At 41.2% G+C, this 14,520-nt stretch overlaps 1 protein-coding gene across 9 annotated transcripts in view; it reads left to right on the top strand.

The window, feature by feature from the left end:
• LOC111583624 (membrane-associated guanylate kinase, WW and PDZ domain-containing protein 2-like) overlaps positions 1-14,520 on the top strand; it is a 108,155-nt gene that overhangs the window by 41,903 nt on the left and 51,732 nt on the right. For all 9 annotated transcript variants that reach the window (XM_035958432.2, XM_023292803.3, XM_055008978.1 and 6 more), the window contains exon 3: positions 8,676-8,795. In XM_035958432.2, the coding sequence (XP_035814325.2) occupies positions 8,676-8,795 (120 nt within the window). The remainder of the gene's footprint in view (positions 1-8,675; positions 8,796-14,520) is intronic.

The raw sequence follows: 14,520 nt of genomic DNA, 5'->3' as shown, positions 1-14,520 counted from the left end.
GTAGCCGGGGCTTTGTAGTGTAAATAAGGATGCCTGTGTGTGTGCTCGATCATACCTCTCCTATAGACCTGCTGTCACACGTCACATCTGCCAACCGGGTGGAAGAAGAAGAAGAAGGAGGAGGGAAGGAGGAGGAGGGATGAGTGAAAGAGACATAAGACCAAAGTGTGAGACAGAGCTTGAAGGAGAGACCAAAAAAAAAGAGGAGGAAGGGAGAGCGGATTAAAAAAGACAGAGAGGGAGTTATGGGGACAGAACAGAGGAAGAAGTGGATGGAAGAGTGATGAGGTAAAATGGAAACGAGAGAACAGACAATGGAGGAGGCTCATTTGAAGACAGATGATAGATAGATGGTAGATGTATAGATTGATACAAGATTGAGATGTTTTATGAGCAAGCAACCAGCAGATGCAGACAATCCTCTCGTTGCTTTCTCTCTGTCACCGTCTGCTCGCTCTGTGCTGGAGAGAATTCTGGGTAAACAAGTTCAGGGTTTTGAGGACACTGTATTCCATCGCTGTGTTTTGTTTTGTTTTTTTGAGTTTTTTTGTCTGCACAGTTGCAGAAGTGTTATCTTCAAACCTGATGTTCCCTTTAAATTCTAACTTGGGTAACTTTTATTAATTCATTTTTATGGCTGCACAGTTAGATTGAACAGGAAAGTTTTAATGTCCTATGCATCTTTTAACACTTCATAGATTTTAGTGCTGAATATCGGAAATAGAAAGAGTCCTTGGGGTCATTACTTCAATTTAGGAACAGTTTGTCCTCAGCTGCACAATAGGGCTTAGCAATTGGGAGAGAATATCTGATTTTCAATTTTTCTGACAGTCATTTCTATTATGATTTGATTTGAGGCACCTGCTTCAGTCCAATATTCACTGTGGCTAAGATTTCAAGCATCCATTGCAGCATTAATGCATTAGATACCATTGAAAGCATGGCTTTGTAAAACCATTGGCACAACAGTTTAAACTCTGGGTCAGACCTGCTGCTTAATATACACCCTAAAATGCCATCTTTTGTCTTTAAAATGTGTCTTTCTCTGAAATCGATAATATTTTTAGCTCAACTGCACAACATGATTGATTGTTAATAGAAATATCAACGTATCCCATGGGGGTAAAGAGGGAAAACAAACAGCAACATGTGCAAATTCAGGTAAATACACTGTACAACTAAAATTTGTAAGAAAAAAAACAATTGGATGCGCAAGAAAAATATGTGAAAAGATGTTAGAATACTGTAACATTCAAAGACTGATAAAAAACTTTGAAAATCTGGCACCCTTACTGCCAGAGGGGGAAAAAAACTACATAAAAATTGTCAAAGAACAGTTGTATGTACCATAAATACAGCAGTGTTTCCTCTACATTCATTCAGCAGCGACTTCCCGCCGCTGCTGAATCCCAGCCGTCGCTCCTTCAAATTTTTCTTTTTTTTTTGTTGTTGTAATTGTCGCAAATACATCACCGCCGCATGTCTCCACCTTCTCAGCAGAGTCCTGCACTGTGTCGGCCACTCGCGAGTATTAAGGTAAACTACAGATAACTATCTTGTTCACTATCTACTCTTTGATACGTCGGGTTAATATGACATTGATGTCGCGAGAGCGTGGCCTTGAAAGTGACGTCATGTCACCAGGCAGCAGGTCAGAGAGTCAGAGGAGTTTCGTCTTGGAAAATAGAGCAGCGACTTACCGGAGAAAAGTTATTAGCTGAAGATAACTCATAATAGATTTTACAAGTTAAATAGAGATTCACAGAATATTGATGTCCAGCTGATGTTACATAGCATATCGGTAGCTTCAGTTAATTGGACCCGGTGCCTAAACTATTGATAGCATTAAGCTAATATCTACACTCCATGATGTAACTGCTGACTGCGTTTTCAGATGAGCTTGTTCAAATATTTTATAAAATTTATTTTATTTTACATTCAGCCTTTAAATGCCATTTTCAGCTGGCCATTCAATAAATAGGTTGTACAAGTAAAATCTGCAGTCAAGCATCATTTGTTTACGTCGTCACGACTCCCAGAAGAGCCTGCTGCCGCTGCTGAAAAAAATTGGAGGAAGCACTGTACAGTATATAAGTGTTAACAGAGCATATTTTTTGAGGTAGTTTGATGAAAAATAAAGGCAAAAACACCCTGTACACGTCATACAATAGTGACACCCTTTAAATGACAGACATGTAATAACAGATTACAGATTATTACCTAAAGAATAAAAGACTGAATTATACAACATATATCCTAAACTGCTGCCTTTTTGATTTGCTAATTGCATTGTTTCAAATTATGATTTATAGAAGTAAGAATAGTATATGCCAATTCAGTTGAATAAACTATATGAAACATTCTCTAAAAAACTGTAAAAATCTGGCAGCAAGGGTGCTGGAAAAATACAGTAATAAATTTTAGAATACTGTAACATGCAACAACTGTAAAAGCCACTGGTGAAAATGTGGCATTCTTACTGCTACAAAAATATGTTTAAAAAACCGGTTTATTTAAAAAAATTTGTGAAAAAATGTGATAAAAATGCTACATTAAAAAACTGTAAAAGAACAGTTTCTTTATGGACCATAAATACTGTATATAGCTGTTATTTGAGAGTTCAAGCTTTCTTCTAAGTTAATTATTGTAAATTAATGAAAAATAAATGTAAAACATGTAACCACTTTTAAATGACAGGCATGTAATGGAAGATACACCATACATCATTACTTGAATAATAAAAGAACTTGCTACATGAGATACAACCTAAATTGCTGCCTTTTGGATTTGCTAATTGCATTATTTCAAACTGTGATTTAGATTTGAAATCGATGCTCATCATACCTCAGCATCCAGCAGGGTTAAAGAGGTAAAACTAACCGCAGCATGTGCCAATTCAATCAAATAGAGTCCCATTTAGAGAATAACAGTGTGTTTTTCTTCTCTGCGTGGCGTTATCGGGCTACATTGGACATACATTATGCTCAGAAGACAGCCGGGCTGCCGCATGTGCAGCTCCATGTGGGGATCCTTCACATATATTCCACCTGGGGATTATTGAGATAGAATGTCACGCTTGTTCACCTTTAAGAGACTATTTTTAGTTTCCGTTAGATTTGGTGTTACTTCAGTCTTCGTAACAAATTCACTCGACTCCCAGGGCAGCGTGGTGGCGGTGATGGATGAGATGTAGAAACCAAAGGGGGCTTAAGAGACAAACACAGTCATGTATATATATTTGTGCGTGTGTGTGTGTGTGTGTGTGTGTGTGTGTGTGTGTGCGCATTGAGTCTCAGAGCCAGAAGCTCTAGTGGGACCAAGTGTATCCAGTTTTACTCATCTGCGTTTGTTGCTCAGTCCAATTACTGCACAACTGTTCCATGTATTACAAATGTATTACAAACACTACAGTGAGTCTGAGCCTGAGTAATGATGCCTATAGATTAAAGCGTACCCCCCCCCAGCCTCGTTCCCACACGTTCTCACACTGAGACTGCATCATTTGACCGCCTTCCCCCCACCCTTTATTATGATAATCAGTCCATCGATAGTCTATTTTTAGCTCTGAATCTCCAGCACTCTGCTTCTCCCTCTTGGTGACTTCCTGTCTAATTATACAAACATGGGTATGAATCCATGTGCGCATTCTCAAACACACTCGCAGGCTGCTGTCGATGTGCCGCGAGGTTAACCAATCAGGCTTTTCTCCCCCTCGTCTCACTGTCTCCTTCTCTGTTGCTGCCTCTTTCTGTTTTTCTCTGCTTGCCACTCTTCTGCCACTCCATTATTTAGCAAAAGTCTTTGTCCCCTTATCGTCTGACACCCAGCTGAGTTATTTCAGTGTATCAGCTATTTTAGCTTTAGCTCCAAATGGACTTTCCTTGTTGTGTTTCTGCGTAATCTCTCCGTTTTTTTTTTCCCCACTCCCACCAATGTGCAAAAAATTCAGCAGTGCTCAGTTGTCATGGTTTGAGGCAGAGAATGTCTTCACCCCCTAAAGTAGCAGCTCCGACGCTTTTCTGCGCTATTATAGATTTAAGTCATTTAAGCCATAAATCTCTGTGGCGCTAATACTCCTACTCGCAGCGTCACCTCCGAAAGGTTTGGCTACACCGGCTGATTGCAATGCAAAGACCATTCTTGGCTCACGGCTGACTTTATCCTTTATTAGCGAGAGCACGACATCCAATCAATAGTCAACAGCAGCAGTGCTTTTGGCTCAGGAGAGCGTCACTGCCTCCTCTGTACAGTCTGCTGCCATTTTTTAATCTGAGCACCTGTGCAGCTCATCCTGACTCATTATTAAAGCTCTGTTTAGGATTTTGTGCGACTGTGTAACAAAAAAACCCCAAAAACATAAAGAGTAAAATCCCCCGAACTGAACTGAAGACATTTCAGCCTCCATCCATCAATTATAGATCGTATTTTTATCATTTCTGGTCTCTACCGGGGGACTTTTCAAGGATAAGAAAAAAGATGTTGGTGAGGTTAAAGATGAATAAGAAAAGGAGCAACAGGGACAGAAGAAACAAAGTATGGATTTTTTTCCGGGGACAATTTTCTCTTTAATAAAAAGGTCTACTTCACATTCAGTAGGAGGGGGAGAGGAGATAGGAGGCAGAAAAACAGGTAATGTGCTAAACCACGCTGAGCAGAAATGTGTGAAAAGGAAGGAAGGGAGAAATAGGCCTATCTGCCTATCTCAAAGCCAGATAGTCGATCAATATTCCCAGCTCAGATCCAACAAGACGCTCTCGCTCTGCCTCTCTCTGCTCGGTCGGTGTGTCCAGTGAAGGAAGCTGTGGGAGAAGGCCATCAGCAGGTCATCAGTATTCCAGCAGGCTCTGCCTACTCTGGTGTGGGCAGCAGAATAATTTCATTCTGATCTTACAGATCAATAGCTGTACCCAGTGGAAGGCGACCGGCCCCGCCTGGCTGGCTGAGCTGCTGTGGTATTCAGAGTAGCAGCACACATGTAGCGGACGGTCTTCAACATGAGATTTTTTAGCTTAACCCTCAGCGTGCTTTATAGAGTGGATCTCATTGTACAGATCTGCCAAACATCTTCACACAGGTGTTTCTTTTTGTCGATAACGGAGCACAGCCAGTATGTTTATGAAATGGTCAAAATGATTGATAATATTTCCAGTATAATGCAATCTGATGAAACAGCCCCTCACTATAGGCTATCTTTGCTGAGCTTAAAATGTTTCTGTATAGACTGAGTCAGAGCAGTGATGAGTCAACTCATGGAGGTGGGGAAGATATTTATTATACCTTATGATATAATGCAATCCAATGTATAAATGTATAAACTACCAGAGGTGTAAAGGAGCACAAAACTCACAGTTTGGAGAGTATCGAGGCTCTTGAACCTTGGAACGGATCATTTTTAAGATCAGTGAAACAAAATGTGTGAGGGACAAGTACTGTCATGACCGTCACCATCAACAGATTTAACAATCACATTTAACCTTCCAGGAAACACACAACTACTTTGTATTGTGTCACTGTAGCCCTGCGCCAGAATTTAGAGGGTTTTTAGTCAGTTTCTTTGCCTGTAAGCAGGTTTAAGCAAAAACTGCGCGGCTGAATTTCATGAAACATTGTGGAGAAGTGGTGCTTGGGCAGTTAAATTTCGATGAAGATCCCTTTCTTAAAATTGCAAGATAAGTGGCCCCTGAGTTACTTTTAAAAATGACAGCAGCAATAAAACTTAATTTGACATTATAATGGTTAAACTTGGCAAATAATCTGCAGTTTACATGTGAGATCTGTCTGGCTCAAGGATGAACTAAAGCCCTTTACATCACAAAACATTACAGCTTGAAAAATTACCTTCTGGTTCTATCAGTTCTTCTAAAAACTGAAAAAATGGGAACTGTAGAATCTGTTTTGGTGCTGTTGGGTTTTGGTGGTGTTGCATCATACAAGGGCTAGACAAAATACAAACTTGCATATTTCATAGAGGTGGACACATTGGTGAATAATTTGTGTTGGAAGTTCAAAATGGTAGTTTTGGAGGCAGCTGCTCAGTTGTTGATTGTTCTGAGGAAAATGAGCATCACACACTTACAGTTTAGTTTTCTCTTAAAGGTCACATATGGTGAAAATTGTTTTTTATTGTGCTTTGTGGTTATAAACCTAAAGGTGTAAAATACAAGCTGTTAAGACATGAAGATGTTTGCTTCTGTCATTCCCTTTAGCCTCCCAGCTTCACAAGCAAGTAAGAATTCGACCCAGGTGCCATGTGACACCCAACTAACCAATAGTCATGCAGCTCAGATATCATGAAGAGAGTGTTTTCTTCCTCAAGGGGGCAGAATCAGCAGCATCTCACTGGTTTTTAGTGGAAAACAGCCTGTTCAGACCAAAGGTTTTAGGGCTGGTCAAAGGAACCATCTTTGAACTAGAAACCTAAAAGACACACTGTGAAGACTTTGATTACTTTGCTGAAAAGAGGCACAATATGGGGACTTTAGGTGCAAACAATGAATGAACACGCCCTAGGGTATACGTATCACTACTAAAATGGAGAGTTTGTGTATCTATATATCTATGTATATGCATCGATCAGCCACAGCATTAAACCACCTACCTAATACTGTGTAGGTCCTTGTTGTGCTGTTTAAACATCCATATCCATGTCTGGACAGTGTAGATCTGGGGGTTTCTGTGCTGTCTGGTACCAGGACATTGGCAGCAGATCCTTCGGGCCCTGTGGATTATGGGGTGCGATCTCCATGTTTAGGTTTGTTCTGGTGTATCCTGTAAGACTGGGATCTGAGTTTGGAGACTGGATCAACTCCTTAGCTCTTGGTCGTGTTCCTCGAGCCGTCCCTGTGTTTTTTTGTAGTAGTGAGACTCATTGTCCTGCTGGGGGAGGTGGCCTTAGTCTTTAACGATGTTTATGTGGGTTATGTGTTGAATTAGCATCTAAATGAATGCTGGAACCCAGAGATTCCCAGCAGAACATTGCATTGTAACAGGATACTTGATGTTATACACTTCACCTGCCACCTGTACATTTGATATTTGTGTCAAGACCTGATTGGTTTGTCAGGACTAAAGCCTGACAAACCAATCAGATTTCTTTCTTTGTTTCTGTTAACAACACCAGCCTCTGACAGTTGAAAAAACAGTATGTTGTGCAGTTCAGAGTTCTTTATAAGCATTACAGCTATTCACATCATGTTTATCTGATTTGATCAGAGTCAGAGTGCACCATGGGACACACTCAGTCAGATGCACGCTCACACACACACACACACACACTCCCACTCATACCTGTGGCGCTGTGGATTTACAGTGTCCTACTGAGCTGTGATCAGCTTGGAGATATGATCGCTGTAGGCACAGTGGGCACTTTACCACCATTTAGAGTCACAAAGACAAACAAGTACACACACGTAGGCACACACAGACAGAGATAAGCACAAACAATCACACCTCGTCTGTACACAGCGTTGTGATGTTGGACAGTTTTATAGAAGCTTGGTGGATGTCTGATGGTCCGAGTGTCACCTCCTCGCTCATTAGGCGTTGCTAAGCTGCCATCTTTGCTCCCAGTGGTGAAGTAAATACAGTCAGGAATGTTCAGTGGATGCACTACAGGAGTAAAGTGGTGACAGACAATCAATAGAGATCTAATGATTAAGATATCACACTCTGGGGAGAGTTAGAGGATGCTGCAATCCCCACTCACTCAGTGTATGAGTCCACAGCACATCTGCCACCTACTGTTTTAATCTCCCACAGCTCACACTTCTGCTATGATGCCAGCTTTATACCCTCCATTCATACCTGAGCACCTTTTTTTCCATCTGATCACCCTTTCCACACTTGGAACACAGATCTTACACTTTTCTGGCAACTGCTCGGCGCTGATCAGTCGGACTTATCTGTTACCATGCGGGCCTGAGTCAAAAGGTAAAGGCTCAGTGAGCGGCCTCCCCTCTCTATGCCAGACCAGTGACTGTTTTCAGGCATGATCGATGGAGAGCGGGGATCAACACCAGCAGACTTCACTGAGCCCGAGCCGCAAGTCCACTTGGCAGAGGCACAAACATAGCACCTCATTAAACTGAAAACTCCCATCGCTGCCATCACAGAGCCGAGCCTCGACGCCGCAGCGCTGATGGAGATCTCCAGAGCGCTGATGCAGGAGGGCTCTAATTGCAGCACGGTAATGTGGTGCCTCTGCATTCCCGTTGTTTCGACAATAATCCAATCGGAACAGTATTGTGTGAAGTGTAAGGAGGTTTGAGTTATGCTCGACAAAACTGCCATATTGATTCAATCATTACGAAAACAGCACCGGATTGGCTTGTAGGGACTGAGTGATGGTGGTCTGCTGTTGGAGCTCCTCTCCTGCGATCTCTCTCTCTCCCTCTCTCTCGGTCTCTCACTGTCACTCACATGCGATTGTGTGAATGGATTTGGCTATCACAAGCGATGACTCCTCAGTCAGCCTCTTCTGTTCCATTTCCCTTCCTACTTCCTCTCATATGCTTTGTAGCCTCAAATCTGCCGTCTTTTTCTGTCCAGCCCCATTTTTTCTGAGCTCTTTCTCTGCCTTCCTGCCTTTTCATCTCAAGGGCCCTATTTGGCTCCAATGACCTCTTCTTCTCTCTCGCCCTGTTTCCCTTCCTCTTCCTTTCTCTCTCTCTCTGCAGGTACCACCAGGCAGCCTAAAGAGGGGGAGGTGCCCGGCGTGGACTACAATTTTGTGAGTGTGGAGCGTTTTATGGAACTGGAGCAAAGTGGAGCCCTGCTAGAGAGTGGAACCTATGAAGGTGAGCGAAATATTCTGCATCTGTGAGACGCTTGGGGAGCAAATAAAACATGGGAACATATGTTTCAGTAAAGCTATTTTGGCTGTTACTAAAAGCAACCTTCCCTCTTGTGCCATATCTTTACTCGATTAATTAGGCGTGTCAGGTGATGCTTTTATTCACAGCTTAGGTAAACAAGACGGGCCTTCTGCACAGATTTGTGTTCTGCATTACAGCTTCCACTTGTGGTTGTTGAACGGCTGGTTGATTATTTCAGTGTGTGTGTGTGTGTGTGTGTGTGTGTGTGTGTGTGTGTGTGTGTGTGTTGTGTGTCTGTGTGTGTGTGTGAGAGAGAGAGAGCTGGACGAATGCCATTTCCAAGTCATGTCAAGTCTGTGCATCTCTGCTTTGCTACACTGTCAGGGATATATCTACTGATGGGGGATTTGCTGGTTCATTTGGCCAGAAGCAATTTTTGTGAACATGTGCGGCTGAACACGCTCGCACAAATGATGCGTGTGAACGTGCGTGTGTAGGGACACATGTACGCTCATGTGTGCGTTCCCCCTTTTTACATATTCGCACCAAAAATGTGTGTCTTTGCGTGTCTACAATGCATGTTCCCCTTAACGCAGAGCTTCCTTATGCCCACTGGGGGAAGCCGTCTCTTTCTGGGTGGCTGCACTGGAGGTGCTGCTACTCATTTTATGATGCACATTGAAATAAGAGAGAAGGAGGAATGAGAGACAGTAAGTAAGAATGCAAAAAGACGGAAAATATCGAAGTAATTTGATTATGTAATGATTTATGATTTGATTAGTTGAAAGTTTTCGTGCAGTGTGAAGTATCGAAATATGATGTGCTTAGTTTTGCTGTCGCTGGAGTCACAACAGTAATGTAAGCTGTCACCGTTTCCTTGGAAATGCCTTCAACTGTGAGTTTTCCCACACTTTTAAATAACTTAGTTCAACTTTGAACAGGCCGTCATGCTGTGGAAAGTTTGTAAAAACTCTCAACTGAAAGTAGCTGCGTGTTGATCTGTAACAGTTAGTTGAATAATCAATTAGCTGTAGACTAGAATTAATTGTAAGCTATTTTTATAATCAGTTTGAGCCATTTTTAAAGAAAAAAAGTCAAAACGCTGTAAAAGTAGCTTCTTAAATATGAATATTTTAGTTTGTTTTTTTTTTAACCCCTCTGTGAGAATAAACTTGGTATCTTTGGGTTGTGGACAAATCAAGACCTTTGTCATATTTTGGTGAGAGAAACACTGATCAACAATATTGACTGTTCTGACTACAGAAGAATAGTGTTGATAAAATAATCACTGGATTAATCATAGATGAAAATAATCATTAGTTACAGGTAGGGATGTCCGACAATATCGGCCCACCGATTTTATCGCCCCGATATTGGCATAAAAATGTAATATCGGTCAATGTCGTTATCAAGTTTTTTGTCTATCATGAAAAATGATAAAATATTGTCTGGATTTTGCCGACGTTTACTCATAGAGGAACGGAGAGAGAGAGAGAGAGAGAGGGAGGGAGAATGTGAACTGTTATTTGAGACAATTAAGGAAAAAAAAGATTTTTCCATAACTTAAGTTGAAGTAGTTTTCTTATTTGCACAGACAATGTTTACATTTGAAAGCTTTGTTGGATTTGAGAATGCATCCAATGGGGCATCACAATAAAATTAGGCATGATGTGTTAATTCCACAACAGGAGATATGTGATGTTACCTAAAATTAGTTAAATATCCCACATTTACCGGAATCGGAAATTGAGAGTTGGACAATATCAGTATATTGGTTATTGGCAAAAAAGGCAATATCAGACATCTCTAGTCACAGGCCTCACTACATGACAAACACGTTTCAGCACCTGAAATAAGTGAAATGAGAATACACAGTGGAAAAGCACAAGTTTTCTTGGATGCTGAAACCAATTGTTCCCAAGAATAAACCGTTCAGCAGTAAGCATCTTCTGGAGGTTGAATTGTTCCATTTGCATGTTTTGTTGCACAGCTTCTCCTAGTGTTTTTTCTTTATGACGCTTACAACGTGTAAAAGGATAACACCATGCCTTTAAGTGTGTTTATTTTATTGATCTTAAAGCCCTAGTTATAGGAGAAAGGAATCAAATTTTAAGGACACTAGTTCTGAATCATGCTTTGTAATGTGCTTATGTAGAGAGAAAAAAAAACTTTTAAATTGCGAATTATCCATAAGTCTAAAAAGATCTTCTTCACTAGAAGGCAGTGAAGGAGACCACAAGCAGACTCTTCAAAGCAACTGTATTACATGTCAGTGTGTGCAAGGCTGGGTGCACATAAGGGCTTACGTATGTGCTGATGTGAGATGACTCACAGCTGAAGGTGGATATTGAACTGTACAAAAGCCAGGATGCCTTCAGGCGTCTCAAGCATCTCACAATCACGAGAACATGTTGTTTTTAAAACCAGCGCAGTACACAAGTAGGAAACCAGGCCTAGACTTATCTCAGCGTGTTTTGTATTCTCTAAAGCGTCGCTTCAGGATGTCTTGAAGCTTTCTCAGGTGGGTGCTGGCTTCCTGTGCAGTTTTTATTCTCATGTCTTTGTTTACATATGCGCGCATTAATACTTTTGACAGGATATGATGATTCTGTCTGGTGAGCAGCAGGCTAAGTGTGCTCATTGAGGAAGTGGTGGCTGCAATAGAGCTGCTCCTAATATCCATCGGCCTCCTGCTGTGATGAAAGAAAAGTGATGTCTGTGGACTCTTTTCTGCAGATTCTCATTTTGTCATTTGTTGCTGTTTGCTTCCTTCTTCTCTCTGATGTTGTTTTCCTCTCAGAGCCAGATTCCTCTCGCTGTGAAACCCCAACACTCTCCTCTTTGAGGGGCCATAAAATAAGACATCTGTGACTAACTTTTAATATTTAATCTATATCTATATATGCTCTACATACACAAAAATGCCTTTCGTCTATTAAGGGTCTTGTTTAGCTTTTGAATAAAAAATAATCGTATTACATTTTAAGAGCAAATATGCAATCGGACACAACATTAAAATGTCAAATATTGTGTGGGTCTCCAGCTCTAAACTGATCACCACATGGACATTGGACCTCTTGAGGTGTCCTGTGGCACCATGAAATTCACAGTGAGTTGGATGTGGACTGGGGATTGGCCCTACCTGTCAAAGAAAAAAACTCACACGACGTCCAGAACTCAAGGTTTCACAGCAGAACATTGTGACAGAATGTTTTCATCCGCAGAAAGATTAACATAGGACCTTTGTCTGTTGTCCTTTTCGCTTCGTTTTGCGTCGCTTTTATGCCAGCGCTGACATTACAGCGTGTATGTAATGACAGACACTTAATGCTATTTTTGTGATGTGCTTTTAATCTTGAGCTTGAGCCTCTGAAATTTGGAGTCCAAAAAGAGCTGCTTGCGCAAACATGGGAGGAAAGTGGCAGCTGAGGTTGTGTTTATACAGATCAGGTGGTTCTGTGCGGCTCTGGTAACCATTTTATCAAGAAACTGCACCTGTTTCCACCTGCTAAGCTCACCCACACAGTAAGATTTATTGAAAAGACTGGGGACACTGTCTTCAATGGGACACCGATATGTCATATAATCTAGATAAAAGAATATCATATCCGCTGTCATTTTATTCAGTGTATTTGTACAGTTAATACACAAAGACAAATCAGCGTGGTTTAGAAAATCCAGTAAAGATACTAAAAAATAGAGAAAACAGTATAAAATCCTTTAAATGCTAATGAAATGAAATATAGAAATGGAGACAGAAATGCGGAAAAGGCGGGCACAGTGGTCAAAGTTAGAGTTTAGTGTTCGGTGGAAGTTTGCTGCAGCCCTGTGGTGCCCAATAAAAAATAAGAAAAGCACTCAGAGAGCGCAGTACTCTGCCAAGGCTGCTCAGTCATATCATTTCTTGACAAAAGTTGTGGCAGAAATCACGGCACCATAGAATGTGTCCATTTACTATAGATGCACCCACAAACTAAATGACCTTGCACTGAACACAGGTGTGTGTTATGCATGTGTACGTTATGTACTGATACCGACTCACGTGACCTAAATATGTAGCGGGCAGCGGGAATTGGTGGGACTCAGAAACACTCCCATAAGTCCCGAAAAGTCCGCAGTGGCGGATTTGTATTAGGATCACAATCATGTGTTCACTTGTTGTCATGGTTACAGTGACGCTGTGACGTTATATTGCAATGATACAGAACTCTTCAACAAATCCGTGGATCCAGACTATAAGCCGCATCACTGCCAAAATCTAATCACTTGGTCCTTGTGTCATTTCTGACCTTCCCTGAAAATTTCATCCAAGTCCAAATTTGTGGCTGTAAGCTTGCGAGACCTTTACTGAGGATGGATGGATGGATGGATGGATGGATGGATGGATGGATGGATGGATGGATGGATGGATGGATGGATGGATGGATGGATGGATGGATGGATGGATGGATGGATGGATGGATGCAGGCATCTAATAACTATAATAAAAATCTAGGCATACTGACAAAATAGAACTAAATATTAAAAGTGCATTATAATTGTGGTGGTACATATAAAGAGCAAAGTGAAAAACAACAGAGGTAAAGGTGTAATTAGTAAATACAAGGATGGAGTAGACTGAGTAATACTATAATACAAAAATAGCATCTGGAGTGACGTGTTCACTGACACACAGCAGATAAGAGACTTATACAAACAAATACAGCTAAATGTAGATAAAATACTTTAATATCTATAGTATGTAGAGTCACTATTCCTCCCTCCCTCCCTCCAATGCTGTACTTTCTTTTTTCTTTCTTTTTTATGATTTATGGCCTTATATGTTTGTCATTCTGTACATTTGTTCTCTTTCTATATACCATGGTTTTGCGGTTTCCATAAAGGTGTAGGATTTAATATTGCAGTGAAAAATGAGCCAACAGTGATTAAAATTGACACAGGAGCTACTCGAGGGTTCTGAGGGTTTAACACCTTAGTAAAATACTATGCATGTACAAACTAAACACAAATACCAGCTCAGACGTATAGAGAGGCAGGGCTACCATTACGTTCCTAAATAGGTTTGTGTGCATCATTAATCGGAGAAAGCACAGTGACGGTTTCCTTAACTACCAAACATTATTTTATCTTAAAAAGGGACATGGTGTTTCCTTGGGGGCGTATTTATATTTGGACTTCTGCATTTTAGGGCACGCTGAAATCTCCCCCCAACACATTAAGGATGCCGCCTGCTGCTGAGGAGACTAGTGGCTATTATTAACACCCGCCTCAACTTTAACTCCGATGTTCTTTCCTCCACTAATCACTCTTCAAACATACTTCCCCGTGTCTGTCCAGAGCAACAGTTGTAGCTTATGAAGACTCAGCTTAATTAAGACCAACCGACAGCTGGTTTGGGTTTTGAGAGTCGTCAAACTAGTGAGTCGGCTAATTTAGCACTTCAGCAATGCAAAAGTTGTAGTTAACCTGTTCCACCCTGCAGGTCCCAGCGCTGGGACCAGGCTGGTGTCTGGTATAAAAACACAACCGCCGCCATTTTTTATAGATCCAATGAGGGGGCTGTCTAGTGACGCTATAACTAAAATGGATGCAGCATTTGTTGTGCTTCGTTTCTGTTGTTGAGCATTTTTATAGAACATGTTCATTAGCCTCAGTGTCACTCCTTATTGTTAGAAGGTTCACTCACTAATTTACAGCTTTCATTCGA

Source organism: Amphiprion ocellaris, chromosome 3 (assembly GCF_022539595.1).
Source record: "Amphiprion ocellaris isolate individual 3 ecotype Okinawa chromosome 3, ASM2253959v1, whole genome shotgun sequence".
NCBI lineage: Eukaryota > Metazoa > Chordata > Actinopteri > Pomacentridae > Amphiprion > Amphiprion ocellaris.
This window is presented reverse-complemented; position numbering and strand designations above follow the sequence as displayed.